At 39.4% G+C, this 17,391-nt stretch overlaps 1 protein-coding gene across 1 annotated transcript; it reads left to right on the top strand.

Moving 5' to 3' along the window:
- Window positions 1-102: 102 nt before the first annotated feature.
- On the top strand, window positions 103-1,799 carry LOC107560844 (gastrula zinc finger protein XlCGF26.1-like). Its single transcript, XM_016245114.1, has 2 exons — window positions 103-249; window positions 459-1,799. Exons 1-2 carry the CDS (start codon window positions 165-167, stop codon window positions 1,655-1,657), a joined length of 1,284 nt encoding a protein of 427 aa, XP_016100600.1. The 5' UTR covers window positions 103-164; the 3' UTR covers window positions 1,658-1,799.
- The last annotated feature ends 15,592 nt before the right edge of the window (window positions 1,800-17,391 follow it).

The raw sequence follows: 17,391 nt of genomic DNA, 5'->3' as shown, positions 1-17,391 counted from the left end.
TTTGTTTCAGTGCTGTGTAGGCGATCACTGTGATTGACACGGCCAATGAAATCTTCTTAATCTGTGGTGGGCGGGGTTTGTGATTGGGTTAAAAAGGTAGGATGATGTGAATATTCCTTACATGACTGGTACAAACTCCAGGTGCAGCAGCTGAAATCTGAAACATGGAGTTTATTAAAGAGGAGATTGAAGACACGAGTGATCCAGAACCATCCAGAATAAAACATGAAGATACTGAGGAACAAACAGGTTGGTGTCCATTCTTGATTTTTCATCATTGACTGCTGAGAAACATTAAAGCCATATCCACATTTTAATTTTATTAACGAGAATGACAGAACTACCCTTTAGCACTTCAAAATCTGATCATTGATACTCGGATAAACATGTGCCCTCTTTTTGTTTCTTCTATTAAAATAGGTTCACTGAATTTTAACCACATCATTTGTTTATTTCAGACTGGATAGAAGTAAAACAGCGAAGACATGAGGTGAATGAAGTGGAGGAGGAACACCGTAAAATCAAAACTTCAAGAAAAAAAGCCAAACAGCTGCACACCTGCTCACAGTGTGGAAAGAGTTTCAGACACAAAGGAGTCCTTAAGAAGCACATGAGAATCCACACTGGAGAGAAACCATACACATGCCCTCAGTGTGGAAAGAGTTTTACTGATGCATCTGGTCTCAGTTATCATCTGCATGTTCACTCTGGAGAAAAGCCATTTAACTGTGATCAGTGTGAAAAAATATTTATTTCACCATCAGGTCTAAAAAGTCACATGAAAGTTCATTCGGATGAGAAGCCTCATGTGTGTTCTTACTGTGGAAATAGTTTTTCACGACTGGCTCACTGTAAACGGCACCAGAAAACACATAATGAAGTGAGAGATAATGTGTGCTATGAATGTGGGAAGAGCTTTACTACAGCTGGCGATCTGAAACTGCATCAAAGAATTCATACTGGAGAGAAACCTTACAAGTGCTCATATTGTGACAAGAGTTTCACTCAGTCTGGAAACCTGAAATCACATGAGCGAGTTCATACTGGAGAGAAGCCATTTAGCTGTGATCAGTGTGGTAAAAAGTTTATTTCACCATCAGGTCTAAACACTCACAAGAAAGTTCATTCAGATGAGAAGCCTCATGTGTGTTCTTTCTGTGGAAAGGGTTTTTCAAGGCTGGACAGTTGTAAACAGCACCAGAAAACACATGATGAAGTGAGAGATCATGTGTGTCATGAGTGTGGGAAGAGCTTTACTACAGCTGCCTATCTGAAACAGCACCAAATGATTCATACTGGAGAAAAACCTTGCAAGTGCTCATATTGTGACAAGAGTTTCACTCAGGCAGGAAAACTGAAAGTACATGAGCGAGTTCACACTGGAGAGAAGCCGTATCACTGTACTCAGTGTGGAGAGAGTTTTACCGCAGCAACAAGTCTCAGTTATCATCTGCACGTTCACTCTGGAGAAAAGCCATTTAACTGTGATCAGTGTGGTAAAAAGTTTATTTCACCATCAGGTCTAAAAAGTCACATGAAAGTTCATTCACATGAAAAGCCTTATGTGTGTTCTTACTGTGGAAAGAGCTTTTCATGGCTGGCCAGTTATAAACAGCACCAGAAAACACATAGTGTGGTGAAAGATAATGTGCTTTGAGTGTGGGAAGAGCTTTAGCTGTCTTTCTGAAACGGCACCAAAGAGTTCATACTGGAGAAAAACCTTACAAGTGCTCATATTGTGACAAGAGTTTCACTGAGTCTTTAGACCGGAAAAAGCATGAGCGAGTTCATACTGGAGAAAAACCTTACAAGTGCTCATATTGTGACAAGAGTTTCACTGAGTCTTTAGACCGGAAAAAGCATGAGCGAGTTCATACTGGAGAGAAGCAGTACTACTGTACTCAGTGTGGAAAGAGTTTTACTGTATCAGCAAATCTAGAGACTCATATTAAAAAGCATTGTTCTGTGTCAGAGTGAACAAATGTTTTCAACAGATTCAATACTTCAAGTAAATATTGTGAGATTTAGATACAGAAAATATGAGATTAGCTCAAATTATTAGTTTTGCTGTGAAATGACAAAAAAAATTGTGGAGATGTTTTTTTTCTGTATTGTTGGAGAACAGCAAAAGTATTTAGTCCCTTTAATCTTACATTGATAATTTTTATTCTTTAATTGAATGTCTGCTCATTAAGACATTGACCAAAAACACTCAAATTAAACTGAACAAATATGTAACAAAACCCAACAACCAGTCATTTGTCAGTATATGAATCAATTCCCTTAATGAATTTTTGACCTTTCTTGTTACATAAAACATTTAAGATATGTAATTGTAAATTTCTCTGCGACATCAAAGTTGCACGGGGTCTGTATAATGTTGCAAATAAAATGTCCATTTCACTGACATCTCTGGTTATGTGTGATTTTTTTTTGTGATGTGTTAATGTGCCAATTTACAAGATCTCAGATATCATAGTGAATGAGGTGAAAAAAAGGGTTTTAGCAGCTCAGTTGAACATGATGATAGCCTGTCAGACTCTCGACACTAAGTCTCATTTTGGAGATATTATACAGTGTAAATTAAGTACAAATAATGTTAAATATGCACAGTATAAAATCATTATGTCTATGGAAAATTCTAAAACAAGAAAAACCAACATGTATGTGTGTTACCATGAATTTCCAGCAGGTGGCAGCAATACACTAAAGCGTTTTCGAGTTTTCCATACATTTGTGTGACAGGGTGGTGTGCAAGATTGGAACTACACTTCCCATAAATCTACGGGGTAGCATAATACTTACTATAAATAGACACATAGCAGGCTCCTGTCTCATTCCTTCATTGATTCTGCACAAAAGGGTGTGCTAATATCAGGTAATTTGTGCTCGACTGTGTTTTAATAGTGATTTTTAATGGGTTCATTTCAGTGAGAGAGCCGTTTCTGTTTAAAGGAACACTCCACTATTTTTGAAAATAGGCTCATTTTCCAACTCCCCTAGAACCTACCATGGGTGCAGCAGGAAATCTAGAGACTCATATTAAAAAGCATTGTTCTGTGTCAGAGTGAACAAATGTTTTCAACAGATTCAATACTGCAGCAGGTGCAATGATATTACGCAGCGCCTGAAAATAGTCCCCAGCACGCTCCCTGTGCAAGCAGGTGGTCACTTTGGTTATGTTGACGGAAGTTCGCATATTTTCAGGCGCTGCGTAATATCATTGCACCTGCTGCACCCATGGCAGCAAAGTTCCTTGATTATTACGCCGGAATGAGAGTATAGTTCCTAGCCATATCGGCCTAGAAAATAGCAATTTTTAATTTTCTTAGTACACAATGTAACTACAGAAGAGTCAAGTTTTAAATAGGAAAAATATAGAACCTCTCTGGTCATTTTTGAGCGAGATGCTAACGGTCTAATCAGATTCAATGATCTATGCTAAGCTACAGCTAAAAGTGCTACCGCCAGACCTGGAGATCGGCTGAATGGATTCGAAAAGGGTAAAACTCAACTGTTTAACTCTAGGAAAATGAACCTAGTTGGAAAATGAGCCTATTTTCAAAAATGGATCCTTTAAGCAAACAGATTGAGGCCAAGTTGTTTTATGCTGCTCATGTTTAGAATAATATAGACTATGCTATCATGTGTGGAAATATTTAAACCACTTGTGTTACAATTAACCCCGTGTTAATTTGTGCCCTACTCTCCCCTAATCTGTGTCGTTAGGTCATCATCATTTAATTAAATGTGGACATGAAGTATCTTCATATATGTTTTTTTTTTTGTGAGGTAATGAGAATGTGTAAAAAAAAGTAGTAGACTACGTGGGGTGAATAAAGTGGTTTTATTTTGTTTGTTGTGTTTCAGAACCCTGTTTGTATTAAAGGAAGGGTAGGTGATTTGGTTTAAAAACATTTTTTGTTGCGCTGATTGAAAGTCTCTTCACATCCCGATAGCAATCACTAAGTTAAGTGGTCTAAATGTATTTATATGTATTTATATCTTCTGTGGAAGGCGTAGGACCATAAAATGTTCGGTCCGAACATTATGATAGGCTGCCCTGCCTGCCTGCCTGTCAAAATATGTATTTGCATACCTCTATGCACCCTGTTTGCACAGACATGATACGTCATCAGTGTGTTCCAGCGAGAATGAAAGGCATTATTACTGTAATATTATGCGCTTTATTCGGTAATGTTTTCTCAGCGGTAAATGAGACATGAGGTAATCTGACAGCATTGCATTCAACCCTCCACCAACATCATCTCTCATCGTATCACTGGTTAATCTCTAATCTGCCTGAGAGCACGTTCGTATGTTTTGAAGTTGGCATGGATTTGCAGAGTGATTATTCAGGGAGGGTGGGGATCTTGCCTTCAAAGCTAGCTTGCTGTCACTAGCCTTTCCGAAATCACCTACCCTACCTTTAATAGGTTTATAAAAGTTGTCAAAATGAGCAATGTCTATCAATTCATCCAATTTATTTGCTTGGCAAATATTTGTACATTTATATTGTCAAAGTAATTACAGCATTTCTGCATACAATTACAATTACAAAGGCTTGATGATTGATTAAGCTGCCACTATCGTGTTGTCTGAACAGACCAGGATGTGGTGCCCCTTTAAGGCTGGCAGGAAGGTTTTCAGGGCCAAACAGACTGCCAACATTTTGAGGCAGTTGATATGTAGGCATTGCTCGTGGATCGACCAGGAGTCAAACGCCGGGTTGCCCTTATACAGAGCACCCTAGTCCGAGCTTCCTCCTGGAGGTCATTCCCAATTGAACGCCTGACAGAAACAGGTGAGAAGTTGTCCAGGGGGGCCACAGCTTTGATGCAGCGTGGGTTACCCTACACCAGCCCAGGCATGGGACGAAATGCGAGCTCTGAGCCAATACCGGAGGGGCCCCCACTCGTTAGATGTTCTGGGAACATTCTGGCCTAATCCAAGCTCGCATTTGTCTATAACTATCGCTATCTGGGAGTCAGAAAACTCTTGGCTGAATTGATTCCCATTTCAATGCTTCAGGTGGTTGAGCAACAATGACCTGTGAGCAATAAATTCCCATTCTGATCCGACTAGCACCAAACAGTCATCATGGTAATTCAAAATTACGATTCCCATCTGTCTCAGAGGGACAGTCTCTTAAAAGACAGACTTCGTAAAAGTGCGAGGGTACAGGGACAGTCCGAGCAGGACTGTGTATTGATAGGCCACTCCCTCGAATGCGAATTTCAAGAATGGTCTGTGACGGGGGAGTAGCCCAGGTTGAATAGAGCTTCCAACGCTCCTTGTTTAACAGAGGGATGGAGAGCGAGCATGAGCATTCTTTGAGGGAGTTCCGGCCTTGGCGAGAACTGACCCTCTCCTGTTCCTCTCAAAGTGCTTCGCAGTGGGAGCAGCCTGCCCTGAGAGAGCAGCTTCAGCGTGAGTGTGGCCCAGACGCATTCAAATCTGATGCTGTCAGCGATAATAATTAGTGACAGCCAGGAGCGTAAATTTCGTCTAACAGTTGGAGGGGACAATAAACATACATTTTCTCAAGAGCAATTTTTGAAGGGGACACAAATAATACAGCTAAAATTGTACTTGTAAGGATATGTATACACAAAGGAAAGCCTTACTACTATTAGTGCAGCAGGGAGACTGTGCCAAATTAGACAACGTCAAGCTGTTGTGGTCGTGCCGTGACAGCGCTCGTGTCCGTTGTAGACATTACTACGGTTTTCCAGTGGAATTGGGCTACTTTATCACTGTTGCTGTGGGTTGTTTTTCATGTCCGCGGGTTGAAGCGACCCTAATAACGTGTATTTTAGCCCCCGGAATGCGATTTTTACCGGGGGACCCCCTTGAAACGTGATTAGTTTGGGCTAGTTTTGGGCTAGCAATTGGGTGGGTTTTGTTGTGAAAACCTAGCAACCTTTCCGTGAAGCAGTTAGCGTTATTATTGCTAACATAACGGACTCGTTGGAAAATACATTGGTATCATCTGTATTAAAGAGAAAATAATCACTTCATCCGATGTTTAAGTGAATAAAATAGCCTTGACAGCCTTACTTACTGGAGTTCCACAACTATTGACTTTGTTCTCTCTCACCGGACTTGTGTATGTGTGTGTGTGTGTAGGTGATGTAAAAGAGTAAAGCAAGCATTTGTACCAAAGCACTGTGAGGCAAGGGAGGGGGAGACTCAAAATGTTTCTAAACTTGATTTCTGCTTTTCTGTAAGCGCCATCTAACTCAATCACTCAGTCACCTGTCAACAGAACTGTAGACTTAAAGGGGTCATATGATGCTGCTAAAAATAACATTATTTTGTGTATTTGGTGTAATGAAATGTGTTTATGCGGTTTAAGGTAAAGAAAACTCATTATTTTTCACATACTGTACATTATTGTTTCTCCTCTATGCCCCACCTTTCTGAAACGCGTTGATTTTTACAAAGCTCATCGTTCTGAAAAGCGAGGTGTGCTGTGATTGGTCAGCTATCCAGTGCGTTGTGATTGGCCGAATACCTCAAGCGTGTGACGGAAATGTTATGCCCCTTACCATATTGTGATGCCCTGTCCGGCTGGAGCGTAACATAAAACCATGTCTGCATTTGTGATCGGAGAAATGACAAACAACAAGCTCTACACTGCTCAAAAAACTCGCGTTTGAATCATCAGTGGCAAATCCTTTAAATATAAAAAACTTACTTACAGTCTGTGAGTCAGAACAGCCGGCATTGTAGTCTACTCTCCCAGGATCAGGAAACAGTCCTCCATAAAATGCGCTGGACACATCTGAATATTTGGGTTGAAGTGTTCTGGAACAGTGTTGTAAATACAACTTAACCACTGATTTCTAGTCGTGTCCTCTTTTGGAAGACCAAACAAAGAAGTTTCGCTTTCACAACGAAAAAGCGTTACACACCGCGACCTTGAGTGAGCGGCGGCCGGCTTGAGTGAGCAGAGGCAGGCAGGCGGGCTCGAGAACGGCGCCGCCAGCGGATTTGACGAAGGGGTGTCCGGAGGGCTTGCGGCAACCACATGTGACGACCCCGGGCTGGACTCTGCTTCGTCCACAGTGAAAGCCGATCCGGCGATCCATAGCGTAAAGTTGATGTATTTCCAAATAGAAATGGAAGGCCAAACAAAGTAGTTTCGCTTTCACAACGAGAAACAGCGACTTGCTGGACTCTGCTTCGTCCACGGTGAAAGCCGATCCGGCGATCCATAGCGTAAAGTTGATGTATTTCCAAATAGAAATGGAAGGCCAAACAAAGTAGTTTCGCTTTCACAACGAGAAACAGCGACTTCACAACATGGCGGCGGAGGCAACAATACTACAGCGAGAATAAAAGTTACACCTTCTTTCTTTGCGTGCACATTTGGGCGGCGTTATGCAAATCTTCCCACATAGTGATGTAGACATGTGGGGGCGTGTTAGAACGAGCCGTTTTAGGTAGGTGTGGCAGACTCTTAACGTTTATAAAGAATATCTCTTTGGATTTGAGACTTTAGTCTTTGCAACTTTACAGATCTTCTTTATGCACCAAGAGCTTGTAACACTCCAAAGAGAAAGGAAAAACTGAAATTGCATCATATGACCCCTTTAATGGGTTCAGTTCATAGCTCCTTCTGGTGAGAGAAATACATAAATGAAGAAAGACAAAATATTAAATGTGATGGATGACTATTTACTGAGTACTCAATCAAATCGGTAGAACAGGGTCAACATTTTTTGGGGCCAAATTACAGGGTAAAAAATTACTTTAGAAAGATTGCAGCATCATTATTTTATTTTTGCAGAGATTTGTAGGTCAATTAGTAAAATAGGTTGTGTTTAGCCTTGTTGCATTGAATGCCAGTGGTGACAGTTCAAAAAATGGGAGGGGGGGGGGCACTTTTGGACCCCCCCCCCCCCCCCCCCCCTTTATTTCTTTCATGACAATCCATACAGGAGAGAAACGTACTGTACACATGCTCACAGTGTGGAAAGAGTTTAGCTGATGCATCTGGTCTCAGTTATCATCTGCTCATTCACTCTGGAGAAAAGCCATTTAACTGTGATCAGTGTGGAAAAGATTTTATTTCATCATCACATCTAAATAAACACCTTAAAGTTCATTCAGATGAGAAGCCTCATGTGTGTTCTTACTGTGGAAAGAGTTTTTCAAGGCTACATGATAATAAACGTCACCAGAAAACACATGATGAAGTGAGAGATCATGTGTGTTGTGAGTGTGGGAAGAGCTTTACTACAGCTCCTCATCTGAAACAGCACCAAATGATTCACACTGGAGAGAAACCTTACAAGTGCTCATATTGTGACAAGAGTTTCTCTGAGTCTGGAAACCTGAAAAAGCATGAGCGAGTTCACACTGGAGAGAAGCCGTATCACTGTACTCAGTGTGGAGAGAGTTTCACTCAGTCAACAACTGACTTATGAAAAAGCATCGTTCTGTGTCACAGTGAGCAAATGTTTTCTACAGATGTGAGATTCATATAAAGTAAATGAGATTATCCATGCCATAAGATTTGTGTTTTTTCTGTTTTGTTGGATAACAGCAAAAGTATTTAGTCACTTTAATCTTACTTTGATGTTTGTTTTTATTCTTTGATTGATTGCCTGCTCGTTAAGACATTGACAAAGAAACACTCAAATTAAATTGGAAAAAATGTTCAAAAATATATTTATTTAATAAAGGAACATTATTATATATATGCAATAAAAGTTGCATAGGCTCTGAATAATAATGCAAGTTCTAAATTCAGTAATAGGTTTTGTTTGTGATGATCCTGTAGTTTGTCTCAGTCTGCTGACACACAATGAAATGTGCTTAATGTGCCAATTTACAGAAGATCTCAGACATCATCATAATGAATGAGGAGAAAACAGAAAACTATTTAGCAGCTAATTTGATGATAGTCTAGTTGTCAGGAGAGATTATTCAGCGTATAGATTAAGTGAAAATAATGTGTAAAATCATTATGTGTATGGAAAATCCTGTTGAACCATGAAACCCCTGCATGTATGTGTGTTACCAGGAATTTACACAGCAGGTGTCAGCAATACACTAAAGTGTTTTCGAGTTTCCATAAATATACAAAAGAGCAAAAACACGACGAGCACGGCCTGTATAGGTCCGGTAGCGGTGCTCCTCCTCTACTTCCCATCGACTAAATAATATCAAACTTTTCAGCATGACAGAAAGGGAATCAGGAGATGAAAACAACAGCATGGAATGTAGAGATCAGGAAGGGGGAAGTGAATGGGAGGATGTGTTGAGGGGATCTAGAACCAAGAAATTGGCTAGACGTAAAAGAAAGAATTTTTTTGGGGTGGAACGGAGAGTGAAGGAAAAGAAGTTGAGGTAAATGATTTGAGGCCAGAATTATTCAATGTGGTAGTACAGTTTGAGGGAGAAGGGGGAGTAAAGAAAACTGACCCATTAAAACTTACTAACATCATTAAAGCACAAATAGGAGAAGTAAAATATGCAAGAGTACTGGGAGATGGAAACTTGCTTGTTGGATGTAGTTCTGAAAAACAGATAGAGAAGGCAAAGAGAATGAGCAATGTGGGAAAAGTTAAAGTAGCAAAAGTGGTGAGAGTTGGAGGGGAGAAAACAGACAATTGTAAAGGAATAATGGCAGGAGTTCCTCTTATGGTGGGTATGAAGGAGCTAGTAGAGAATTTGAGGAGGCGAAATGGATCAGTTAAATCTGCTAAAAGAATGACAAGAGGAATTGAAAAAAAGGAAACATAATCTGTTCTGATTGATTTTGACTGTAAGGACCTCCCTAAAGAGGTATACTTTGGTTATATTAAATATAACATAAGAGAATTCATAACTAAGCCTATGAGATGTTACAACTGCCAGGAATTTGGTCATGTGGCAAGGGGATGTAAGAAACAAAGAAGATGTGCTAGATGTGGAGGAGACCATGATTATGTAAAATGTGAAGAGGGTGTTAAACCAAAGTGCTGCAATTGTGGAGGCAATCATAGTGTTGCCTTCTGGGGATGTGAAGTAATGAAGCGTGAGGTGAAAGTACAACAAATTAAAGTGAAGGAAAAAATGTCTTATGGTGATGCCGTCAGGAGAAGTGAGGGGGAAAAGCAAGCTAAGGATGCTGAATATGGTAAAGGAAAAAATGGATGTGAACATAGAGAATGGAGGAAGATTTGGGAAGAAAAGAAGAAATTGGTTACCTTTATAGCGGGGGTAATAAATGCAACATCTGAGATCAGATCTAAAACGGAAAGGATTCAAATCATAGTTAAAGCGGCAGTACATCATTTGGATTTAGTAGGATTAAAGTGGGAAGAAGTAAGAGATGAGCTTAATGTGCAGTCAAGTCAAGATCCAACATGGGTGGGTTGATAATATTAATTATGTTAATCCTTCAATGGAATGCGAGAAGTCTAATTGCAAATGGGCAAGATTTTAAGCAATTTATAGTCAGTAGAGAAGAAAAACCAGAAGTAGTATGTGTCCAAGAAACTTGGCTAAAGCCTAATTTGGATTTTGTTTTAAGTGGGTATATAGCAATTAGTAGGGATATGAAAGAGGGTGGAGGGTGTGTTACATTTGTTAAACAGGGAATTCCTTATAGAATTATAGGCAGGGGAAGTGAGCAAGAATATGTGGGAATAGAGATTTGGGGAGAAAAATCAAAATGATCGATCATAAATTACTATAATCCATGTAAAAAGCTTGAGTTGAACAAATTTATAGAAATAGGGGGACAGGATGAGAACAGTATTGTATGGTGTGGGGATTTTAATGCACACAGCACATTGTGGGGATGTGGAAAAACAGATAATAATGGTTTAGTAATAGAAGAGTTATTGGAAGAAAGAGAATTAGTGTGTCTAAATGATGGAAATAAGACTCGGATTGATATTAGGACAGGAAAGGAATCAGTACTTGATCTTACTTTAGTATCAAATAATTTGGCATCAGTTTGTAATTGGAGAGTATATAAAGATGGGACTATAGGGAGTGATCATTATCCGGTTATATGTAAAGTCAATTTCTCTGTAGTGGAAAAAGTAGATGGAAGAGGAGGAAATTGGGTGTTTGAGAAAGCTGATTGGGAAAAGTTTCAAGCAGAAAGTGATAAATATTTAAGTCAAATTGATAATAATACAGATATAGAGTTATTAAATAATGAAATAAAGCAAGGAATATTATCAGCAGCGATAGAAACTATACCTAAAAGTAAAGGTATAAAAAAAAGGAAATCAGTACCATGGTGGAATGATAATTGTAAAACAGCAGTAAAAAACAGAAATAAAACTTTCAAGTTATTGAAAAGAACTCATTATTTCCAGCATATGATACAGTATAAACATGCGCAGGCAGTTGTACGAAGAACAATTAGGCAAGCAAAGCGGATATATTGGAGGGATTTTTGTAGTTTAATTGGAAGTACTACTCAGATAGGAGAAGTTTGGGGGATGATTAAAAAGATGAGCGGGGATGCAAGGGAGTGGAGTTATCCTGTGTTAAGTGATGGAGTTAAAGATGCAGTAACTAACAAAGAAAAAGCAGAGATGTTGGTAGATGCATTTGTTAGTATACACGGCTCAAATAATTTGTCAGTGGAAGGAAGGAAAGGTAGAGAGAGCACTAAATCTATGAATATGGAAGCTTTAAAAAAGAAGGACGTCTTTGAGGATGATCTAAATGTCCCTTTTAGAATGGGAGAAATGGAAAGAGCACTAGTTAAAACTAGAAAAACGGCACCTGGAAAAGATGAAGTAAGCTATATCATGTTAAAACATTTAAGTACAGAAAGTAAGGAAAATTTGCTAATTTTATTTAATAAAATATGGGAAGAAGGGAAAATTCCTGAGAGTTGGAAAGAAGCAATTAGTTATCCCAATAAGGAAGCCATGAAAAGATGCTAATAAGCCATCAAACTATAGACCTATTGCATTAACATCGCATATTTGCAAATTGATGGAAAGAATGGTAAATGAGAGATTAATGTATTTTTTGGAAAAAAAGGGTTTGATAACGGAATATCAAAGTGGGTTTAGGAGAGGAAGGGGCACAATAGATGCAGTGTTGTGCTTGGAGGACGATGTAGCGTTAAGGATGCAAGCTGCTGTTAAAACCCAAAGAAGAAGAAGAAGAAGAAGAAGAAGAAGAACACGACGAGCAGAAGAGAAGCGCAGGACTCAGAGCTGAAATCTGACACATACTATTAAATCTTGAGTTTGTTAAAGAGGAGATTTAAGACATGAGGGATCCAGAACCATCCAGAATAAAACATGAAGATACTGAGGAACGAACAGGTTGGTGTTCATTCTCGATTCTTCATTTTGACTGTTTTGGTAGCTGTGAATATGGATCAGTATATGGAAGATACATGATACAGAAATGCGTTTAAATGATCATAACACCGGTGCAGCAGTAACAAATGAATGACAGAACTAAGATTTGGCACATCAAACATCTGATACCACAGACTGATAACGAGGCTGAATTCAGCTTCTTATTGATGCTATCCGTTCCAATTTAGGGACCGTCTCTATTTGTGTCTATTTTTCAGAAACGAACAATAAGCTATTTTTAAAATGTAAATAACACTGAGATAAGAGCAAAAACGGGCTGTCATCATTAAATCTAATTACATTCATTATGATGATGTCTGAGATCTTCTGTAAATTGGCACATTAAGCACATTTCATTGTGTGTCAGCAAACCGAGACAAACTACAGGATCATCACTTTATGTGATAATTGTGTGTTTTTAGTCTTTTACCCTGTAGATTAAAGTACATGTTTAAAAATACTATTAAAGGGCTAGTTCACCCAAAAATTCTGTAATTAATTAATCACCCTCATGTCGTTCCAACTAGGCCATAAGATGAACTGGAAAAGTGGCTAGAACGTGATTTTCGTTCCCACACATGGGCACTACTTTTTCAATGCAAAGTTCAAATGTACTTTGTCTATGTACTATAACATGTAAAACAGGAACATGAAAGGAATATTCTAAAAGCAACTAATGTAAACACAGGCTTATTTAGAATAAGGTAAATAATTATATTACTGATGTCCAGTAGGTTGCCTAATTTCTGAAAAGAAAACACATTAAAAACAGAAAAGACGTTATGTGCCATAATTATTTCACAATGGCTTTTATTTTAATATAGTATAAATAGTAGCAAATCAAAAGCAATTGACCAAGCGATTTAAGAAGCTTTTTTTCTTCTTCAGAAGGAAAACACTTTGGTTATGAATTATTTCTATTTCCTTTTACCCAGTGTTCGAACTATACCGTGGACTTTGGGGGAGCCCACTTTTTAATTTTTTTTTATAACGGGGGCGGTTCGTGCGCTTGCGTGCGGGCTTACAATGACTTACAAAGATATATAACAGCTAGTGTATGCACTACTTGCTTTATGCAAGCACTATATAGGATAAATCACTATACAGGATTTACCCTATTATACTTTATCGACACGAATTGATAGGTGAAACAACAAACAGCCACCCACAAATAATATTCTATAAACAAAGCATCAGGCTGTCTTTGAGATCACATGAACAACTGTTAAAGTTACTCGTCGTCAGGCTACAGAAGAATACCATAATTCCTCCGTTCAGTTAGGCCTAAGACATCGAGAGTCACGCAGACCTATAACAACCCAGCCACAACACATAATCGCGAATAACATGCCTTACCTTAACACAGAATCAACCACAGAGTCCAGCGTTTATATTTTTTCTACGAATCTTTGAGTTATCATGTACTAAACATGAGTGGAATTTGCACCGCAGCGCCCCCACACCTTGATGCTCATGATAAGAATAGCATGTATAGTTATCTTTATTGACGTGAATTAGGTTTAAATCGCCGTCATGCATGAATGAATGATATTTTTTCATTTTGACACATAATAGTCCACGATGATCACATTACACAAAACTGAAATTGCACATAAAAAATAACACATTGTCAATATTTTTTGAGACCCCCCAAAATGTCACAAATCACGTTTTCAGGGGAGCCCATGTCTGATTAAGGGGAGCCGAGCTCCCCCTAGCTCCCCCGTAGTTCACCCCCTGCTTTTACCTTCATGAACCGCTACACATTTTATCATATTGAATTACTGTGCCAAGAGTTGTGCAGTCAAGACTGTGTTTACAGACAAACCGACAACATACAGACTATAGAGATGGTCAATGCTTTACTTTTGAAATGTGCAATAATGTGAGGGAATTAATAATTATTATTTGTTAATGCAATATAGTAACTCACTGTTCTTCTGAGGCATGGTTTTCAGATTCAGATTTCAGAGTCTCTATAGCATAACAGTTCAAACGTGTGTGTACTTTGTTTTACGTATGCTGATAACGTTTCTGCCTGTGAAAGATGGTCCTTCTTGTGTTTGCCTGCCACAGTAATGTACTTGTCTGTTTTCTTCAAATGTATGCACAAAGCAGAGATAATGTTTGTATGTTTCTCCTATTTTCTGATTCTTATCCTGCAAGCCAAGCCACTGGTTGACACCGTTTCTGAATGTATCCACCATGTGCATGAAAAATCCTTAGTTTTTTCTTTGTTTATGGACGTGAGATGCTTATAGCGTGTTTATAATGAATTTTACATAGTTTTGAAGAGAGTTCCTCTTCTTCACGACTCGGTAGTGACGACAAGGGCACAGACATCTTGGACTCATGTTGACATGTCGTTCCGAAAAGCGGCCACCTTATTGGTCTAGCGGGAAGCACGTGACGCGAAGCCTCATCACTTACGATCAAAATACGATTACACGAGGAAAGAACTATTGCCGACTTTAAACTAATAAAAAAAATTAACTGCAGGATTACACATGGAGAACTTTTTTATCGTTCAAAACCAATAGATCTTTTTATTGGAATGAAAAGAATTTAGTGCCCCATGTACGGGAACGGGATTAAACGAAAAAAGGCTTCACCTTATGGCCTAAACCCCGTAAGACAGTCCTCCACCATTATCAAGAGTACCACAATGCATGCGCTGTGCCTTGTTTAAGAGCAGAGTCATGCAATGTGCATGTGTCGTGGTACTCTCGATAATGGTGGAGGAAGGGACGAGGAGGAGACGAATTGTTCAATAAAGTTGTTATCTCTGTTTTATTTGGGCACAAAAAGTATTCTTGTAGCTTCGTAAAATTACGGTTGAACCACTGATGTCACATGGACTATTTTACCAATGTCCTTACTACGTTTCTGGGTCTGGGAACTTTTCTGTTTCATTGCTGTCTACGGAGGGTCAGAAAGCTCTCGGATTTCATCCAAAATACACATGCCTCAAATTGTTTTTGCATTATTTAGTTTGCCCACAAGGTGGCAACACTGGCCCGGGCGTTGTTTTACAGCTGAAAAAGAAAAGGAAAACACTCAACAACAATCTACCTGAGACCGCAACATCAATAGACAGCAGCGATGACCAAGCGCTCATGTAAGGGGGTTAAGATATATCCGCAACTCTAGTTTAAACAAGTATAAAGACAGTGTTATCGGTCATAACTTCTGGCGAGAAATAGAGCAGACACCGGATGAAAATTAAAATCAAATGGAGTATAGTTTGAAAGGCTGCGTGTTCAGCTGTCGGCCTACGCTAAGCTGCTTCAGACAGCGCGCCAGTAGTGCTTTAACAGACAAAAACACACACAATCAGGTCAAAATGCCGGCTTTTGGCGAGTGACCTCGTAAACAGTCTTAAATAAGTTATAAAGTCCTAAATGACCATAAAGAGTTGGAAGAAAACCAGAAGTGAAACCTGATGAAGTCTGTAATTGATGGAAGTCAAAGAACAAAAGAAAAAGATAAATCACTCCACTGCTTTAGTCGCTTATTAACTTTTGTAGTTTGAGTAAAGATTAATTTATATTCATTTTATAGTTTATACATATACAATTTATAGTTTATGATTATTTTAAGTACACTTAAATTAAAAGTTACCACGTTTTTCTGAGTCTATTAAGTGTTAAAAATAATAGCTTTCTATTATACTGTAATGTAGAAAAAGTTATTGAGATATATGTAATACTTATTCAGATACAGGAGTTCAGAATGAAAATGTGCTTTTCCCCATTCTTGAACTGTCACAATGCAACAAGTATTGCTAAAGTCAACCACTTGTGCTAATAGAATTAACAATCACTGTGTAGAAATTAAATAATCTGCCATCTTTCTAAAGTTATTTTTCACCCTGTAATTTGGATCCAAATTCCTGATGAAAATGGTCATTTTGACCCCCTCATACAAAATAATGGATTACTCCGTAAATATCCAATGTCCATCAAATAGTTTGTCTTTCTTCTGAAAAAAAAAAAAGAACAAAACCAAAAATTGAGTTGGGGAAGTTTCTGAAATGTGGTTGCTTTGACTCAAAGTAACCCTATACTAAGGTCATGGGTTTGTACTGGATTTGTTTCAGTGTTGTGTAGGCGATCACTGTGATTGACACGACCAATTAAATCTTTAGAATCTGTGGTGGGGTTTGTGCTTTAACTGTTAAAAAGGTGAGGAATATTCACATCATCCTTCATGATGGGTACAAGCTCCAGTTCTGTCAGGGCCACTATCATCAAAGATGATTGACAATTAGCATACAGTTTGGATTGGCGGTATGGTTCTGTTCTGGGCAAGAACTCCCTGCGCCTTCATGCAGCCTAGCATGGATGAGAGCAGCGATAACCCCCCCAGGGTAAACAGAACAGAACGCTCCGGTTACTATCGTAACCTCGGTTACCTGAGAGCGGGAACGAGACATCACGGAGATATTTCTCCGTTATGGGAACTCCTTGACGGGGCACACCGAAGTCTAAGCGTCCGCATCACGCGAGGTCGATGACTCAGAAGGCAGGGCAGACAGCAAAACAGTCTGCGCTCTGAAGGGGGTAGATAGTGATTTAGGCACGTAGCCCGGCCTCGGCCGGAGAGTGACGCTGCAGTCGCCGGGTCCGAAGCGAATACAGTCACTGTCCACAGAAAACGCATGTAAATCCCCTATGCGCTTAGCCGAAACGAGGGCAAAAAGAAGTGCAGTTTTGAGAGATAGCTCCTTCATATCAACGGATGCTAAAGGCTCGAATGGTGACTGTGAAAGAGCTCTTAACACCACCTCTAGGTCCCAGGGCGGGACTGAAGGTGGATGTGGGGGATGCAATCTTCTCGCTCCCTTTAGAAAACTCACCACCAGCGCGTGCCTACCGATCGATTGCCCGCCCAGCGGGGAACAAAACGAGGCAATAGCGGCCATATAGACTTTCAGTGTTGATGGCAGAGATCCACTATCCAGTCTGTACTGTAGTAAACGCAGCACATCCGACACGGAGCAAGCAGCCGGGTCGATATGAACATCATGGCACCATTTCACAAACACTCCCCATTT

Source organism: Sinocyclocheilus grahami, unplaced genomic scaffold (assembly GCF_001515645.1).
Source record: "Sinocyclocheilus grahami isolate Dianchi unplaced genomic scaffold, SAMN03320097.WGS_v1.1 scaffold746.1, whole genome shotgun sequence".
Lineage (NCBI taxonomy): Eukaryota > Metazoa > Chordata > Actinopteri > Cypriniformes > Cyprinidae > Sinocyclocheilus > Sinocyclocheilus grahami.
The sequence above is the reverse complement of the archived record's forward strand: the minus strand, read 5'-3'. Positions and strand labels throughout refer to the sequence as shown.